At 45.6% G+C, this 17,719-nt stretch overlaps 1 protein-coding gene across 1 annotated transcript in view; it reads left to right on the top strand.

The window, feature by feature from the left end:
- The first annotated feature begins 6,194 nt into the window (after positions 1 to 6,194).
- LOC116987901 (guanine nucleotide-binding protein G(o) subunit alpha-like) overlaps positions 6,195 to 17,719 on the top strand; it is a 55,999-nt gene continuing 44,474 nt past the window's right edge. The window contains exons 1-2 of the mRNA XM_033044214.1: positions 6,195 to 6,528; positions 11,290 to 11,381. Coding sequence (XP_032900105.1) covers positions 6,399 to 6,528; positions 11,290 to 11,381 — 222 coding nt within the window. The 5' untranslated portion in view covers positions 6,195 to 6,398. The remainder of the gene's footprint in view (positions 6,529 to 11,289; positions 11,382 to 17,719) is intronic.

Genomic DNA, 17,719 nt, shown 5'->3' with positions numbered 1-17,719 from the left:
TTTTTAACACATATATAAATACTACAATCAATTGCAAGCTTTGTTCCCACTACCATGATAATAATCTTTTGCCAATGGATCAGTCAGCTTAGGAAAATATGTTTGGTTGTATAGACAATAGGTGCAGGAGTAGGCCATTCGGCCCTTCGAGCCAGCACCGCCATTCAAGGTGATCATGGCTGATCATCCCTAATCAATACCCCGTTCCTGCCTTCTCCCCATATCCCCTGACTCCGCTATTTTTAAGAGCCCTATCTAGCTCTCTCTTGAAAGCATCCAGAGAACCTGCCTCCACCGCCCTCTGAGGCAGAGAATTCCACAGACTCACCACTCTCTTTGAGAAAAAGTGTTTCTTCTTCTCCGTTCTAAATGGCTTACTCCTTATTCTTAAACTGTGGCCCCTGGTTCTGGACTCACCCAACATCGGGAACATGTTTCCTGCCTCTAGCGTGTCCAAACCCTTAACAATCTTGTATGTTTCAATGAGATCCCCTCTCAACCTTCTAAACTCCAGATTGTACAAGCCCAGCTGCTCCATTCTCTCAGCATATAACAGTCCCTCCATCCCGGGAATTAACCTTGTAAACCTACGCTGCACTCTGTAATTCTGAATATTGGCTTCTTTTAAAATCGCTATCCATTGAGAATCTATTATATAGTACAGTTCTCAAATTTGACCATAACAAAATATATCACCTGCAATTATACCAGAGTTCTGAGGCGTGTAAGAATACTTAAGTATTTTTTAAATATTAAGTGTTAAGTCAATGAACAGGAACAATTAAATTCATTCATGCTGCAGCTTTAATGAAAATGTTGGTTAATCTAGTAAATGTAAAAGTTTGAAGAAGGGTCCCAACCCAAAACATTCACCAGAGGTGCTGCCTGACCCGCTGAGTTATTCCAGCATTGTGTGTCTATCTTCAGTAACTGTCACTGTTATAATACAGGAAATCTGGCAGCGACTTTGTGCCCAGCAAGTTTCCATAACAACAATCTGATAACGACCAAATTAATTTTGTGCTTTTGAGCAAAGGTGAAATATTAATCACAATATTGGAGAATTTACCAACATGTACCTAAAGTGGTAGATGGGACGTTGATTTAGTACTTCACCTGAAACTATAAGAGTTTCTTCATTGCTGCACTTAAGTGGAAATTAATTTTTTAAGTAAGAGTTACAGCATAACTGCTGGATTTGGATTCCTTTATTGAACACGTTTTATTGAGCAAGAATAGACCCCGGTGACTAGACTTGATTTGATTTGATTTGATTTGATTTGATTCATTGTCATTGTCTTCGATTAAGAGACAACGAAATTCCCTTACAGTCATACAAAAAATAAAATAAAAAAACCCACAAAAACACAGAATACAGTAGTCCACAACACAAACATCCCCGCAGCGGCACCAAAGTTCCCCACTGTGAGGGAAGGAACCAAAGTCCAGTCAACCTCCTCACTGATGTTCCCCAATGTTCACCCGTGGTCGGGGCGTCCCGAGCACCCTGTAGTCGCCGCTACGGGCGGCCCGATGTTCAGGCCCTCTCGCCGGGAACGATGGAACCCGACGTCGAACGGGAGAACATCCTCAGCGGCCTGGACCTCTGAATCGGCCACCTTCCACCGGAGTCCGCGGCTCCCGATGTCCACAGGCTGCGCTGGGCGGAGATTCGCGCTGGCGACCCCCGGCATAGGGTCCCAGGACACCATGATGTTAAAGTCAGCGCTGCCTGCGTTGGGAGCTCCGCTCCCACAGCTCCGCGATGTTGGAGCAGCGGCCCAACACTCCATGAGCTCCAAGCGGCGATCCCAGGTAAGGCCTCGCCCGCTCCACGATGTATCGAGCGCAGTGCCGCAGCTGCTGAAGCTCTGATCCAGTCCCGGCAGGAAAGGCCGCGCCAATTCAGTCGGTAGGCCGCGGGGGGGGGCGAGGACGCGACTCGGATAATAGCCGCATCCTCGCCAGGAAGCAACTGAAGGACGGTTCCCCCCTTACCCTACCCGCTTCCCCCACATAAAACTGAAAAAAACACACTAACATAACAAAAAGTAAAAGAGACAACCAGACCGTGGGCGGAGGCAGCTAGTAACAGCGCCACCGGGTGTCCAGGGGGACATGGTGGGGGAATGGTGTGACCATTACATTCAAATTCAAGATCTGATTCCTAAATATCTTCATCTGTATGCCCAAGGCTCTATAATTGTAAATTCTAAACCCTATTGTTGTGGAGCATTATTCCAGCTTTTTTAATTTACAAGGGCTTCATGCGACTTACTGCCTGTGATTCCATTGAATTGTGTATGTATCTGCTTTCTACCAATAATGCAACACCAAAACATTCGGCCAAAAGAGAATGCAGATGCTGGAACATCTAGAACAAAAAAAGCAGAATACTGAAAAGAATCCAACGGTTCAAGCTGCATCTGTGGAGCCAAAAAGTGTACGTACGTTGACGTTTTGGGTTGAGATTCTACATCATGGCTGAAAGGGTACAGGAAATGTTACCTGTATATTGTAGTTGGAAGGGGTTAGGCGAGTGGGTGTTAAGTGGAGATAGACACAAAAAGCTGGAGTAACTCAGCAGGAGAGGCAGCATCTCTGGAGAGAAGGAATGGGTGACGTTTCGGGTCGAGACCCTTCAGACTGTTTAGAGATAAGGGAAATGAGAGATACAGACGGTGATGTGGAGAGATAAAGAAAAAGTTATGCAAAATGATAAATATGCAAAAAAGTAACGAAGATAAAGGAAAGGCCATTGTTAGCTGTGTGTAGGGTGAAAATGAGAAGCTAGTGCAATTTGGTTGGGGAGGGATAGAGAGAGAGAGAGGGAATGCTGTTCCTCCAAGTTGCATTTAGCCTCACTCTGACAATGGAGGAGACCAAGGACAGAAAGGTCTGTGTAGGAATGGGAAGGAGAATTAAAGTGTCCAGCAACCGGGAGATCAGGTAGGTTCAGGTGGGCTGAGTGAGGGTGTTCCGCGAAACGATCGCCCAGTCTGCGTTTGGTCTCGACGGTGTAAGGGGAGGATGAAACAAGGCGGAGTTTGTGTGGAGAGAGACAGGTTTGGCATCTGGTGGGACCAGATGGAGAGGGGATGATGGGCTGATGGAACCAGGTGGGGGAAAAGATGAACAAAGGGAGAGAACAATTACTGAAGAAGGGTCTCGACCTCCAGAGATGCTATCTGACCCGCTGAGTTGCTCCAGCATTTTGTATCTATCTTTGGAGAGAATAACTAGGTAGACAATAATAAATGAATACATCCATATTCTGTGATCTCAATTCCACACTGTCTCATGTCTGACAACAGTTTAAGTGCCCAATATAGTCTTTATCCTGGACGAAAGTCATAGTCTTATTGGACAATAGATGGCAAGGGATTAAAAACTTTAAGATAGACACAAAATGCTGGAGTAACTTAGAGGGTCAGGCAACTCCCTGGAGGAAAAGGATAGGTGACATTTTGGGCCGGGACCCTCAAAACATTAACTTGTCCTCAATTACCTCAGGAAATGGGAGTGATGAGCAATTGATTAAAAAATACAGCATATCTACTGATTCTTGATTTATTTTTGTTATGAAGACTTGAGCACTATATCCACAGGTAACAATTGCAACTGTAATAGCAGGTCACAATGTATTACCTGTCCAAAAAAGAACATGTTGAAAGGATTTTTTTTAAAAAGATATTGGCACAGATCTTATGACACAGTTGATAATCTTTTGCCAGTAAATCAGACAGCTCAGGAAAATCGGTGTGTATGAAACAGACGTGTAGGAAGGAACTGCGGATGCTGGTTTAAACTGAAGATAAGGCACTCAAAGCTGGAGTAACTCAGCTGGTTAGGCAGCAACTCTGGAGAAAGGGAATAGGTGACGTTTCGGGTCGGGACCCTTCTTCAGACTGAGAGTCAGGGTTTTGATACATTATGTGTGTGGAATTCTCTGCCTCAGAGGTGGAGGCAGATTCTCTGGATGCTTTCAAGAGAGAGCTGGATAGGTCTCTTAAAGATAGGGGATATGGGGAAAAGGCAGGAACAGGGTACTGATTGGGGATGATCAGCCATGATCGCATTGAATGACGGTGCTGGCTCGAAGGGCCTAATGGCCTACTTCTGCACCTATTGTCTATTTTGTGTCTAGTATGTAACAGAGAGGGCTTCTGCCAGACATAACATGTCTTCAGAGGTCCAGCCATATAGTATGTTGAAACATCTGTCTATGTTATAACATGTCCGCCATGTCGGTACCGCACTAAAATGCTCCGCCTGCAATCTAATAGGATGTCGCCTCAAAGTGGCCGGTCCATGAGAGATTGTTGGTAATATTAAAGCCAAGGAACCTGAGGCTCTCAACCATCTCATTCAGCAGATGCTGCCTGATCTGGTGTGTGTTTCCAGTATTTTCCGTTTTATTCGTCTCATAGTAGGTCAATTTGTACCTGGATACAATATTATGCATTATTTCCAGAACACTGCCCTTTTGTTTGTTCAACATTCATGAGATAACTCTAATTTTTTTTTAAAACACCAACAAAATGCAATTGTTGGAGATCTTAAATTGAAAAAAAGCAGAAAATTTTGAAAATACGCAGCAGGTCAGGCAGCATCTGTGGAAAAACAAATAGTTACGTGGGTTTTGGTTTATGTGTCATTCCTAACTCACTGTATGTCATGTCGCTTGCGGGCGGAGCACCAAGGCAAATTCCTTGTATGTGAATACTTGGCCAATAAACGTATTCATTTATTAATGTTTAAGATATGAGACCGTTTGTTAAAACTGACCTAAAAGGCTGATTCTATTGTGTAGAAAAGAACTGCAGATGCTGGTTTACATTGATGATAGACACAACATGTTGGTGTAATTCAGTAGTACTGCCTGGCCTGCTGTCAGATTCCATCAGTGTCTGTTTTTATTTTAGATTTGGGTTTATTACATTCAAGTTTAACAAAGTCCAGTGAAAAGCTTTTATTGCATGCTATCAATCAAATTGGATAATATATATTCCGATAATATTACAATACCATCTATATATTATCTGGTATTCCTTCAGATAATATTATACAGTCACGGGGTCATACAGCGTGGAAACAGGCCCTTCGGCCCAACTTGCCCATGCTGACCAAGATGCTCCATCTACACTAGTCCCACCAGCCTGCGTTTTGGCCCATATCCCTCTACTCCTTCCCTATCCATTTTTGCACATTCAAGCCAAACTCAAGTACAATAGGTAGCTTTGTACTTAATCCGGGATTGTGAAAATGTATAATTGAATTGAATAGAATACATGTGACAAGTCAGAGTGAAATTCTTTGCTTGAATACCCAAAGTATGTAAATAGCGGCCATGTAAAGGGCGCGGCCAAAGTTACAAAGTATCCCACGCAAGGTCCTCCTTTGTTCATCTTCCCCCCCTCTTCCCCTCCCCCACGCGGGTCCTCCTATTCATTCTTCCACTGCCCCCCCCCCCTCCCCCTCACAGCGGCCCCCCCTTACCGACTCCTTTGTTCCCGGTGGCACAACCTCCGGCTCAGTTCAACACAGGCATAGTAATAATTTACTGAACTGTATGCAGAATAATATTCACTTTGCTTGTGATAATAAGGAACCATCGATTAATAGAGCAAAGGGAATGACACATAGTGCTATGCAGAATGGAATTCTCAGCACCTATATATATAAATGTGTGTGTGTACATGTGTGTATGTGTATAAATGTGTGTGTACATTTGTGTATGTATATATGTGTGTGTATATGTATATATGTGTGTGTACGTGTGTGTATGTGCACGTGTGTGTGTATATAATACGTGTGTGTGTGTAAATATATATATATTATACACATAACTTTTTTTTCTAATTTGTTATACTGTTTACTGTTTACACATTGTGTTGTGCTGATGCAAGCAAGATTGTCATTGTTCTGTCTGGGACACAGGACAATTAAACACACTTGACTAGCAGACATTAGCATTACAGCAGGTAGATTAGTATCAAGACACATAATCTGCGTTATTCACATGTTGTTTAATTTTTTAAAAAGCCCAAACAAAGTGAACATTATTATTTAGCAATGTTGGCTCTCAACAATTCCCAAAAACGAGGAGCCACCCTATTTAACAGGCAGACGTCATTTCCTTCGGGTTTCACCAGGGAGCTGGGCTGGTGCAGCTACGGCGCCAGTGGTTCAAACTTTTTGTAGAGTAGGGCACACACAGAGAGAGGGACCCACACACACACACACACACACAAAGTTTGCTGCAGGACTCAGCGTAATGTGGAACAACCGCGCTGGGCAGCCGGGAGGGAACTAGCCCCCGCTCGACCTGAGAGTTTGGGGTGAAACTATTCACCTGGCGTTTGGCTTCTCTTTTGAGTTTGCAATGGTCGGCGGCGATGGGACTGTGCCTGGGACCAGAGAGCAGCGCCGAGCAGCGCCAGGCACGACTGCACAGCGACAGGATTGACCGAGCCCTCTACGAACACGCCAAGCTAGAGATGAACGCGGTGAAGATCTTGTTGCTAGGTCAGTAAAAGTTTGCTGGCTTCAGTTTGTTTGTTTGTTCTGTGGGTTTGAGCTGTGGCGGGCAGTAATGACACACGTTACTTTTAACCCTCCTATATTTAGATGCAGTTTCACTCTTCTTGGTAATATTTCCTGTCTCTCTGTCTCTGGCATTACTTGTACCTTTTCCATTTGGAAGACTTTTGCTGCCAATTCTCATTGGATTCTGTCTGAAGCAAAAGGTACAGAAGTGTGAAAACGCACACCTTCAGATTCAGGGACAGTTTCTTCCCAGCTGTTATCAGGCAACTGAATCATCCCGCCAACAACCAGAGAGCTGTCCTGGACTGAAGAAGGGTCTCGACCTGAAACGTCAGCTATTCCTCCTCTCCAGAGATTCCTGCCTGTCCCGCTGAGTTACTCCAGCTTTTTGTGTCTATCTAGTTTCTACCTCATTGGTGACCCCCGGCCTATCCTTGATCAGTCTTTGCTGGCTTTACCTTGCTCTAGACGTTATTGCCTTTATCATGTATCTATATTCCACTGACTGGAACAAAAGCTTTTCACTGTACCTCAGTACACATGACAATAAGCAAAACTTTACTTTAGAGATACAGCATGGAAACAGGCCCTTCAGGCCCACCGAGTCCGCATCGACCAGTGATCCACGCACATTAACACCACCCTACACACACTAGGGACAATTTACACTTATACCAAGCCAATTAACCTACAAACCTGTACATCTTTGGAGTGTGGGAGGAAAACGAAGATCTCGGAGAAAACCCACACGGTCACGGGGGGAACGTACAAACTCCGTACAGACCGCACCCGTAGTCTGGATCGAACCCGACGCTGCAAGCGCTGTAAGGCAGCAAATCTGCCGCTGCTGCACCGTGGTCGCCCCATTACTTTGTAAAACTTTTCCCCGAGTTTAAATAATTTGGACTGAGCTCCTGTTGGGTGGGTTGGAAAATATTGACACTGGATTAAGATCTATTCAACGGTGATCTAGCTGCTAACGATGAAGGTGTCTGTGTGGCCGAGTCTTTACAATGTAGCCCATATTTGAGTTTCAGCGGTTATTTTTGTATCGAAAGTCGGCTAAAAAACGTTTTTTTCAATTGTAAAGACCCAGTTCAAACCAAACTCTTACAAGCCGCTATTCATCTATTTGGGTCAAACCAGCTTCACATGACTTCGATTTTAATTTTTTTGTTGGAATAACAAAAAATAAGGGATTCCATTGTGTGGATCAGAGATAAATATTCAATAAACATTTAGTGATGAGATGAGCATGACTGACCTCACGTCAGGCTAAATGAGAAACTTGTGAGTCATTCATTGCCTTACCCGCCGAACACAAATTGCACTTCATTTCAAAATAACCTTTTTAAGTTAGTCATTAAGTGTTTAATTCAGGGCATTAAAAATGTCACAAGTTAGAAACTTTTCAGGAGAGAGGGGGAATTTAAATGGTTCTAATCATAAATTGGCAATTGCCTTTTAGGCAATCCTAATTCAAATTGGCTACACAATGGAGTCCTGGATGGTATCAGATGCAATCGCGGGACTAAGAGGCTATTGATTTTCTAACCTTGCTTAATTAGCGTGCATTGTGACTCTTCTCTATACTAATCACTTAAAATGGAGGCACAAGGAACTGCAGATGCTAGAATCGTGAGCAAAACACAAAGTGCTGGAGGAGCTCAGCGGCTCGGCGGCCATCTTGGGTCCCATCTTTGGGCGGCACGGTGGCGCAGCGGTCGAGTTGCTGCCTTACAGCGCCAGAGACCCGAGTTCGATACCGATAACGGGTGCTGTCTGTACGGAGTTTGTACGTTCTCCCTGTGACCGCGTGGGTTTTCCCCGGGTGCTCGTAAGGAATAGGAGTAGAATTAGACCATTCCATCATGGCTGATCCATTACTCCCTCCCAACCCCATTCTCCTGCCTTCTCCCAATAACCTCTAATGCCTGCTCCGGTTTCCTCCCACACTCCAAAGACGTACAGGTTTGTAGGTTAATTGGCTTTGGTAAAAATTGTAAATTGTCCCTAGTGCGTAAGATAGTGCGCGGTGTCCGGAGATCGCTGGTCGGTGCGGACTCAGTGGGCCAGAGTGCCAGGTCCGCACTGTATCTCTAAAGTCTTCGAGTAAATCTGTGCAGGATCTGAAGAAGGGTCCCAGCTTGAATTATCTTTGGTTCATTCTTTTTACAGATGAGTTTGAGTTGAGTTTGTCACATGGTACAGTGAAAAGCTTTTGTTATCTGCTAACCTGTCAGCGAAAATACAATAAATGATTACAGTGGAGCCATCCACAGTGTACAGATAAACGGAATAATGTTTTATGCAAGATAAAGTCCCATCAAAGATAGTCCGAGGGTCTCCATTGAGGTAGTTAGTAGCTCTGGACAGATCTCTAGTTGTTGATAGGATTGGGACAGATAACAGATGGGAAGAAACTGTCCCTGAATCTGGAGGTGTGCTTTTTCACACTACTGCACGTCTTGGCTTGGAGATTGGAGAGGGGAGAACTTGGGAGAAACATAGAAAATAGGTGCAGGAGTAGGCCATTCGGCCCTTCGAGCCAGCACAGCTATACAATATGATCATGGCTGATCATCGAAAATCAGTACCCCGTTCCTGCTTTCTCAACATATCCAGTGAAAACGTTTAGTGCAAGGTAAAGTCCGATCAAAAGATAATCTAAGGATCTCCAATGAGGTAGACAGTCCAGGACTGCTCTCTAGTTGTTGGTAGTGTGGTTCAGTTGTCTGATATCAGCTGGGAAGAAACTGTTTGACCCGCTGAGTTCCTCCAGCACTCCATGTCTTGTCAGGTACCTAAAAGGTTGCTCCAAACCCTGTCCTCTGGGCCTGCCCAATAAGAAATACCTTGAATAATGTGATGTATCAGGTATGACAAATAAATGGGAGAGTGGGTGATTTCAGGTGTCATTGTCTATCGGTCTGTGCAATATTGCCAGTCTGAGTATTTTAAGCTGTGTTTAGTTTTAAGGGCCTGTCCCACTGTACGAGGTCATTCAAGAGCTCTCCTGAGTTTTTTTTTAAATAATCAAACTCGTAAGTACGTAGCGGGTACGTCGGAGCTCGGGACGTCTCTTAGCAGCTCATAACGCTAACGGCAGGTACTCGGGAAACGCGGTAAGCTCGTGAAGATTTTTCAACATGTTGAAAAATTTCCACGAGCGCCCCGAGTACCTACGAGCGGCTATTACCGTAAATCTCCGAGTTCGAATCAGGGGAAACTCGGGAGAACTCTTGAATTACCTCGTACAGTGGGACAGGCCCTTTAGTTCAGAGATACAACGCTGAAACAAGCCCTTCGGCCCACCGAGTCCGAGCCGACCAATGATCACGTGTTCACATTAGTTCTATATTATCCCAACTTCACATCCTGCAGGACAATTTACAGAAGCCAATTAACCTGCAAACTCGCACGTCTTTGGAGTGTGCGAGGAAACCAGAGCTCCCGGAGAAAACCCGCGCAGGCCACAGGGAGAACGTGCAAACACCACGCAGACAGCACCCGAGGTCAGGATCGAACCTGGGTCTCTGGGGCTGTGAGGCACCAACTTTACCGCTGCGCCACCGTGCCGCTGGACGTCTGTGGGGGCTCTGGAACTCCAACCGGAGCCGGCAGACCTGGACACCCGAAACGTCACCTATTCCTTCGCTCCATAGATGCTGCCTGACCCGCTGAGTTTCTCCAGCATTTTTGTCTACCGATGATGCAATTCCGTTCAGTTTAGAGATACAGCGCAGAAAAATGCTGGAGAAACTCGGGGGTGAGGCCGCATCTATGGAGAGAAGGAAATGGGCGACGTTTCGGGTCGAGATCTTTATTTTGTGGCGTGGTTTCAGTCAGTGAGACGAGTATACACGACTACAGTCGAGCCACCCTCAGTGTACAAAGTCACCTTGCCGTTCAGAAACAGGGCAATATTTTCACATTGCACAGGGTGCTTGAGAGAACAAGCCAGGAATACAATAAACAGTTTTTGGTGTTCTTAATTAGAGAGGCTTAAAAGAGTGGAGCAGTTGGGTATAGTTTAGAGATACATCGCCGAAACAGGCCCTTCGGCCCGTCGAGTCCGCGCCGACCAGCGATCCCGGTACATTAACGCTATCCTACACGCACTAGGGACAATTCTTACAGCTTCATGATTCCAATTGATCTATAAATATTTACGCCTTTGGAGTAAGTGGGAGGAAACCGGAGCACCCGGGGAAAACCCACGCAGGTCAAAGATCAGTTTATTGTCACATGGACCAATTGAGATACAGTGAAACTCGAATTACAAGTCGCAGGGAGAATGTACAAACACCATAAAGACGGCACCTGTAGTCAGGATCGAACCCGGGTCTCTGGCGCCGTGAGGCAGCGAGTCTACCGCCGCGCCACCGTCCCTTGTAAAGAGTGGCCGCAGATCGTCTACGGGGACCAGCACGCAGAGAGTGACCTGGCCTGGGCACGGAGTTGGGGCGAGGCTAGTGGGCATGAGGAATTCCCTTCCTCATTTTATTTGGTACAATCCAGTTTGTACGGTCTCCCCGTGACCTGCGTGGGTTTTCTCCGAGGTCTTCGGTTTCTTCCCACACTCCAAAGATGTGCAGGTTTGCTTGGTATAAGTGTAAATTGTCCCTGGTGTGTGTAGGATGGTGTTGATGTGCGGGGATCGCTGGCCGGTCTGGGCCGAAGGGCCTGTTTCCGTGCTGTATCTCTAAACTAAACTAAACTAAACTACATCTGTTCCAGGTGCAGCTGAGAGTGGGAAGAGCACTTTGGTTAAACAAATGAAGATAATTCACCATCACGGATTCACTGAAGAGGAGCTCATAAGTTTCAAGGTATTGGCAAAAGATAGAACATTTCGATCAAATGAGCGCTATAAGATTAAAGAAGTGAGATCTCCAATAAATGCTATTAATTTATCTACCTCAAAGGAATCGCTGGTTAATTAATATCTGGCTGATTAAAATGCAAGAGAGAGAATGTCTTTAATTATTCTTATTAAAATAGTCATTTAATAATTTAGTTTAGTTTATTGTCATGTGTACCAAGGTACGGTGAAATGCTTTTTGTTGCTGCTATCCAGTCAGCCGAAAAATGTTACAAGATTAGAGTGAGCAATTCACAATGTTATAGATACATGATAAGGGAATGACGTTTAGTGCAAGGTAAAGCCAGCAAAGTCAGATCAAGGATAGTCCGAGGGTCACCAATGAGGTAGATAGTAGTTATGGTAGGATGATTCAGTTGCCTGATAACAGATGAGAAGAAACTGTCCCTGAATCTGGAGGTGTGCGTTTTCACACTTCTGTACCTTTTGCCCGATGGGAGAGGGGAGAAGAGGGAGTGGCCGGGGTGAGACTGGTCCTTGATTATGCTGCTGGCCTTGCCGAGGCAGGGTGAGGTATAAATGGGAGTCAGTGGAAGGGAGGTTGGTTTGTGTGATGGTCTGGGCTGCGTCCACAATTCGCTGCAATTAGCCATCGGAGCAGAATTGGGCTCTTCAGCCCATCGAGACCCGGCTGCTGTCAGTACGGAGTTTGCACGTTCTTCCCGTCGCCCACATGGGTTTTCTCAGGCTTCTGTGAGGTGTAAATGATCCCCAGTGTGTAGGATAGTGCTAGTGTGCGGGGCGATCGCTGGTCTGCACGGGACTCACTGGGTCAAAGAGCCTGTTTCTGTGCAGTATCTCTTAAGTCTAACGAGTCTACTCTGCCATTCAATAATGGCTGATCTATCTTACCCTCTCAACCCCGATCTCCTATCTGGTCCCCATAACCCTTGACAACCGCGCTAATCAAAAGCCCTCTCTAATTCGTCATTGAGAAGCGCAATTAGTGGGTGAAGAGGGAAATATGTACGGCAGGTAATACAAGGAACTGCAGATGCTGGTTTGCAAACAAGGACAAAGTGCTGGAGTAACTCATCGGGCCAGGCAGCATCCCTGGGGAACATGTCCGACAGAGATGCTGCCTGACCTAACCTGTGCACGCCAAGTTTTTTGATTGTACTTCAATTTGATTAATTGAAAGAAACAGCATTGAAACGGGTCTTTCAGCCCACCGAGTCCACACCGACAATCGAGTGGCCATTCACTTTCTAGTTCTGTGCTATCCCAATTTCACAACCACCCACCCTACACAACAAGGGCGATTTACAGAGGGCCAATTAGCCGACAAACCTGCTTTTGATTAGTACGGGTGTCAGGGGTTACGGGGAGAAGGCAGGAGAATGGGGTTTGGAGGGAGAGATAGATCAGCCATGATTGAATGGCGGAGTAGACTTGATGGGGCCAAATGGCCTATTTCTGCTCCTTCAACATACGAACGTCTTTGGGATGTGGGAGGAAACCTGAGCACCCGGTGGAAACCCACGCGGTCACAGTGAGAACGTGCAAACTCCACACAGACAGCAGCCAAGGTCGGGGTCAATCCCGGGTCTCTGGCGCTGTGAGGCAGCAGCTCTACCCGCTGCGCCATCGCTGCACCTTTAGCCAGGAGTGGGGTGGCAGGGGTGGGGGATAAACTCCAAGGGGAAGTTAACTACAAGAAGTAAACACAGATGGGGAATTTGCTTGGCAGATATTTACTAAACTTTAGACTTTAGAGATACAGTTCGGAAACAGGCCCGCCGAGGCAGCACTGACCCGACGATCACCCCGTACACTAGCACTATCCTACACACACTAGGGACAATTTACAATTTTACCAAAGCCAATTAACCTGCAAACCTGCACGTCTTTGGCGTGTGGGAGGAAACCGGAGCACCCGGAGAAAACCCACGCAGGTCACGGGGAGAACGTGCAAACTCCGTACAGACAATAATAAACCTCCGTGACAATAATAAACCTCCTAAATGGTCGCCCCATTACAGGAGGGACGTGGCAACTTTGGAGAAGGTGCAGGACGCATTTACCAGAGTACCGCCTGGTTCAGGGGGTATTAGCTACAGGGAGATGTTGGACAGACTTGGATTGTTTTCTCCGGAACACTGGAGGTTGAGGGGAGACCTGATAATTTATCTGTATATTACTGAAACTCTCATCTTGTTTGTACCTATATATTTTTTGTACCTGTATTTGTATATACCTATATTTGTATATACATTTGAACCTATATTTGCACAAAAATAGTACACGATAGCGCTACAATTTTTGGTCCACCTTACCATTGTCCTGCGATGTAAATTCCCTTCAGATTGACGGTATATTTTACAAGTTATTGACATTTATAACTCGAAATAACTTAAAACAGCGCCCCCACTTATTCGCGTGTGCGCAGTTGGAGCTTTTCCAGATTTTCATATCATATCCTATAACTGGATGTGTGTGTGTGTATAATCACATCTGCTCAAAAAAAATGGTCCTCTAACAGTAAAAATTTTACATATTCCTGTAGAGTTTTGTCCCATGGAGTCCAAAATTGTGTTATCTGAAAGATTTATGCTTTATTTCTCAAGTTATGAAAATCTTCAAAAATCTCTAAAAACAACTGTCTTTTGCTTATTCCCTGTGCATAGCCCTGCTCACAGCATTGTTGCTATCCATGTACACTGAGTCCTGCTAACCCTAGCAAGTGAAAATGCATTTTTTTTAAAGTCACAGTACACTGAGTTCTGCTAGCTAGCAAGTGCAAATGCATTTTTTTTAAAGTTTAAAAATGAGGGACGCTGAATAAGGCGAAATGAACAGCCTCTGAGCAGTTGTTGGCTATGGGTGATCGCTGAAATATTGCGTTGGAGGAACGGGTTGTGTTGGAGAAACGGGTGAGTGTTGGAATATTGCCTTGGGGAACGGGTTGCGTTGGGGGACCAGGCCTCCTGTAGGGGCTATGGGTGAGTGGTGGAATATTGCGTTGGGGAATGGGTTGCGTTGGTGGACCAGGTCTCCCGTGTGACAGGGACCCAACGGTAACATGGACGTCTACAAGGCAGAGTCCTACCGACTGCGAAGGGCGGTGAAGGACGCAAAGAGAAGGTACAGAGACAAGATGGAGTTACAGATGGAGCAGCAGGACACCAGAAGCCTGTGGCAGGGGCTACGGATTGTAACCAACTACCGGAGCACCCCTCCCTCATCCGCAAGTGCCGGCACCTCCCGAGCTGATGACCTGAACTCCTTTTACGCTCGTTTCGAGAGGGGCAACACCACCCCAGGTCTGCCGACTATCGACAATACCGCCAGCGGGCTGGCTACCGAAGCTGAAGGGAGGAATGTGCACACATTCTCGCTGTCCAAGCACGACGTGAGGTGAACACGAGAAAAGCTGCAGGCCCCGATGGCATCTCGGGGTGAGTACTCAAGTCCTGTGCTACGCAGCTAGCTCCAGTGCTCACTACATTATTCAACCTCTCCCTGGACAAGTCCGTGGTCCCTGCCTGCTTCAAAAAATCCATCATTGTACCGGTACCAAAAAATGCCTCCCCAGCCTGTCTGAATGACTACCGTCCGGTGGCCCTTACCTCGGTAGTCATGAAATGCTTTGGCTGGTGAAGAAACACATCTGCGCCTTCCTCCCTCGGAACATGGACCCGTTGCAGTTCGCATACCGTCCGAACAGATCCACGGACGATGCGGTCTCCCAGGTCTTGCACACCGCACTCTCCCATCTGGACAGCCAGAAGGGGGGCTACGTGAGGATGCTGTTCATAGACTACAGTTCAGCCTTCAACACGATAGTCCCCACCAGACTGGCCGGGAAGCTAATGAAATTGGGGCTCAACACCTCCCTGTGTGCCTGGGTCCTGGACTTTCTCACCGCCAGGCCCCAGGTAGTCAAGATGGGAGGGAATACATCGAAGTCCCTCACCCTGAGCACAGGATCGCCCCAGGGTTGCGTCCTCAGCCACCTATTGTACTCCCTGTACACACATGACTGTATGGCTAGGTTCAGCTCCAACTCAATAATTAAGTTTGCTGATGACACTGTGGTGGTGGGCCTGATCTCAGACAACGACGAGAAGGCCTACCGGGAGGAGGTGGCTGGTCTAGCACACTGGTGCCAGGATAACAGCCTCCTCTTGAACATCAAAATACGAAGGAGCTGATCATGGACTTTAGGAGGGCACATCATCCGAGGACGTACACTCCATTGAGGATAAATGGGGATCCTGTGGATAGGGTGAACTGTTTTAAATATCTGGGAGTCCACATCTCCGAGGATATGACATGGGCATCACACGCCTCAGCACTCGTGAGTAAGGCAAGGCAGCGCCTTTACCACCTCAGGCAATTGAGGAAATTCAGAGTGTCTCCGAGGATCCTCCAGTGCTTCTACGCAGCGGCGGTGGAAAGCATCTTGTCCGGGAACATTACCATCTGGTTTGGGAATTGCTCTGCCAAGGACAAGAAGTAGCAATGTTACAAAATTTTGAGATTTTAAAAATCAAGTCTGTAATTTATCCCATCAGATAAAGCATAAAAATAAGTTTAATTTGACACCTAATTCACTTTCATATCTCAAGTATTAAAAAAGTTATGGCCATTTTCATACTGGGAAATGAGCATCTTGTTCCCTATTGATTTTCTATGGACATAACAAAAAAGCTGTGATCGTGAAGTCAAAAGCCCATAACTTTCTTAAAAATTAAGAGAACTGAATGAAATTTTCAGTTATCATAGATTGAAGCATTCTGAAACAAATATAAAATAATCTTACTTGGATGACCTGAAATTAAAGCATATAATTAGTTAGTTACCTAATTGTAGCTAATTTCAGACTTCAATTACTAGATCTAAACATCTATCCATTTCTTAATAAATGATTAACATTTTTAAATAGCCTAAATGTCCAAATAATATTCACAAATAATTCACAATAAAACATGATTTTTAAATCTCATTTACATTAATTTATAGGCCAAATGGAAGGAATTTAGTGTTTAATTGCTGTAAATAAATGCCCATTTAAATCAGCTTTCCAGTGGGTCCCTGTGGAACGCGCTGGTTTAGAACGTTCACATTGCGGTAGATTTGTGCCCCAAATGCCCAGAAAAATACTGCGCGATATAATGGGCCCAAATTGAGCTACTCGCAATATTAAACTTAGTATAAAGGGATCTTTAGAAGCCCTTTTTAATGTAAAAATATACAACCTAACTTCTGCTATTTGCTTTATGAGACCCTGCAGTTGCTGGCGGTCGCGGGTTTAGAGATTGATTTTTAAACTACTATAACTATTATTCAAGGCCTTTAAACCTAATAATAGCTTTTGCGACGGGGTCTTCCAGCGATTTTTCGTTAATAATTAACTAGGCTGAACATTTTCGATTGGAACAGCTTAGAGAAAATCGCGTTTTAAACCCGCCCCCTCTAAACGGCGCCAAAATCGCGCACACCCTCAGCAGCAGATCTTCAACGACGCTTCAGGTAGGCTTTGCAACATACCTACAAGAAGGCTCTGCAGAGAGTAGTGCGTTCGGCCGAACGCACTATGGGAACTTCACTTGCCCCCCTGCAGGAACTATACATCAGGATGTGCAACTCCAGAGCCAACAATGTCATGAGAGACCCCTTCCACCCATGCAACGGACTGTTCCAGCTGCTACGGTCAGGCAAACGCCTCCGTTGCCATGCGGTGAGAACGGAGAGGTTGAGAGTTTCTTCCCAGAGGCCATTCGGATTGTAAACGCCTATCTCACCAGGGACTAACTCTACTGAATGTTTTTCCTTCCATTATTTATTATGTAAAAGAATATGTGTGTTATGATTGTGTTTATAGTTTGTTTGGTTGTTTGTCTTTTGCACAAAAGTCCGCGAGCATTGCCACTTTCATTTCACTGCACATCTCGTATGTGTATGTGACAAATAAACTTGACTTGACTTGACTTGACGGGTCCCACTTGGTCTGGTGCCTATTAAAAGTCTGATCTTAGATGTGTGTGTGTGTATGTCTGTCTGTCTTAAACACACTGCCAGGGGTGATGGTGCAGGCAGTTACAATAGTGGCGTTTAAGAGGGCTTCAGATAGGCACATGGATGTACAAGGAATGGAGGGATATGAATCACAAATGGTGGAAGAAAGAACTGCAGATGCTGGTTTTAAATGGCTTACCCCTTATTCTTAAACTGTGGCCTCGGTTCTTGGGGGAGTCCTGTAGAACGGAGATGAGAAAATACTTTTTCCACACAGAGAGTTGTGAGTTTGTGGAATTCTCTGCGTCAGAGGGCGGTGGAGGC

Source organism: Amblyraja radiata, chromosome 26, assembly GCF_010909765.2.
Source record: "Amblyraja radiata isolate CabotCenter1 chromosome 26, sAmbRad1.1.pri, whole genome shotgun sequence".
Classification (NCBI taxonomy): Eukaryota; Metazoa; Chordata; class Chondrichthyes; order Rajiformes; family Rajidae; genus Amblyraja; species Amblyraja radiata.
Note: the sequence above shows the minus strand (reverse complement) of the source record. Positions and strands in the feature narration are given on the sequence as shown.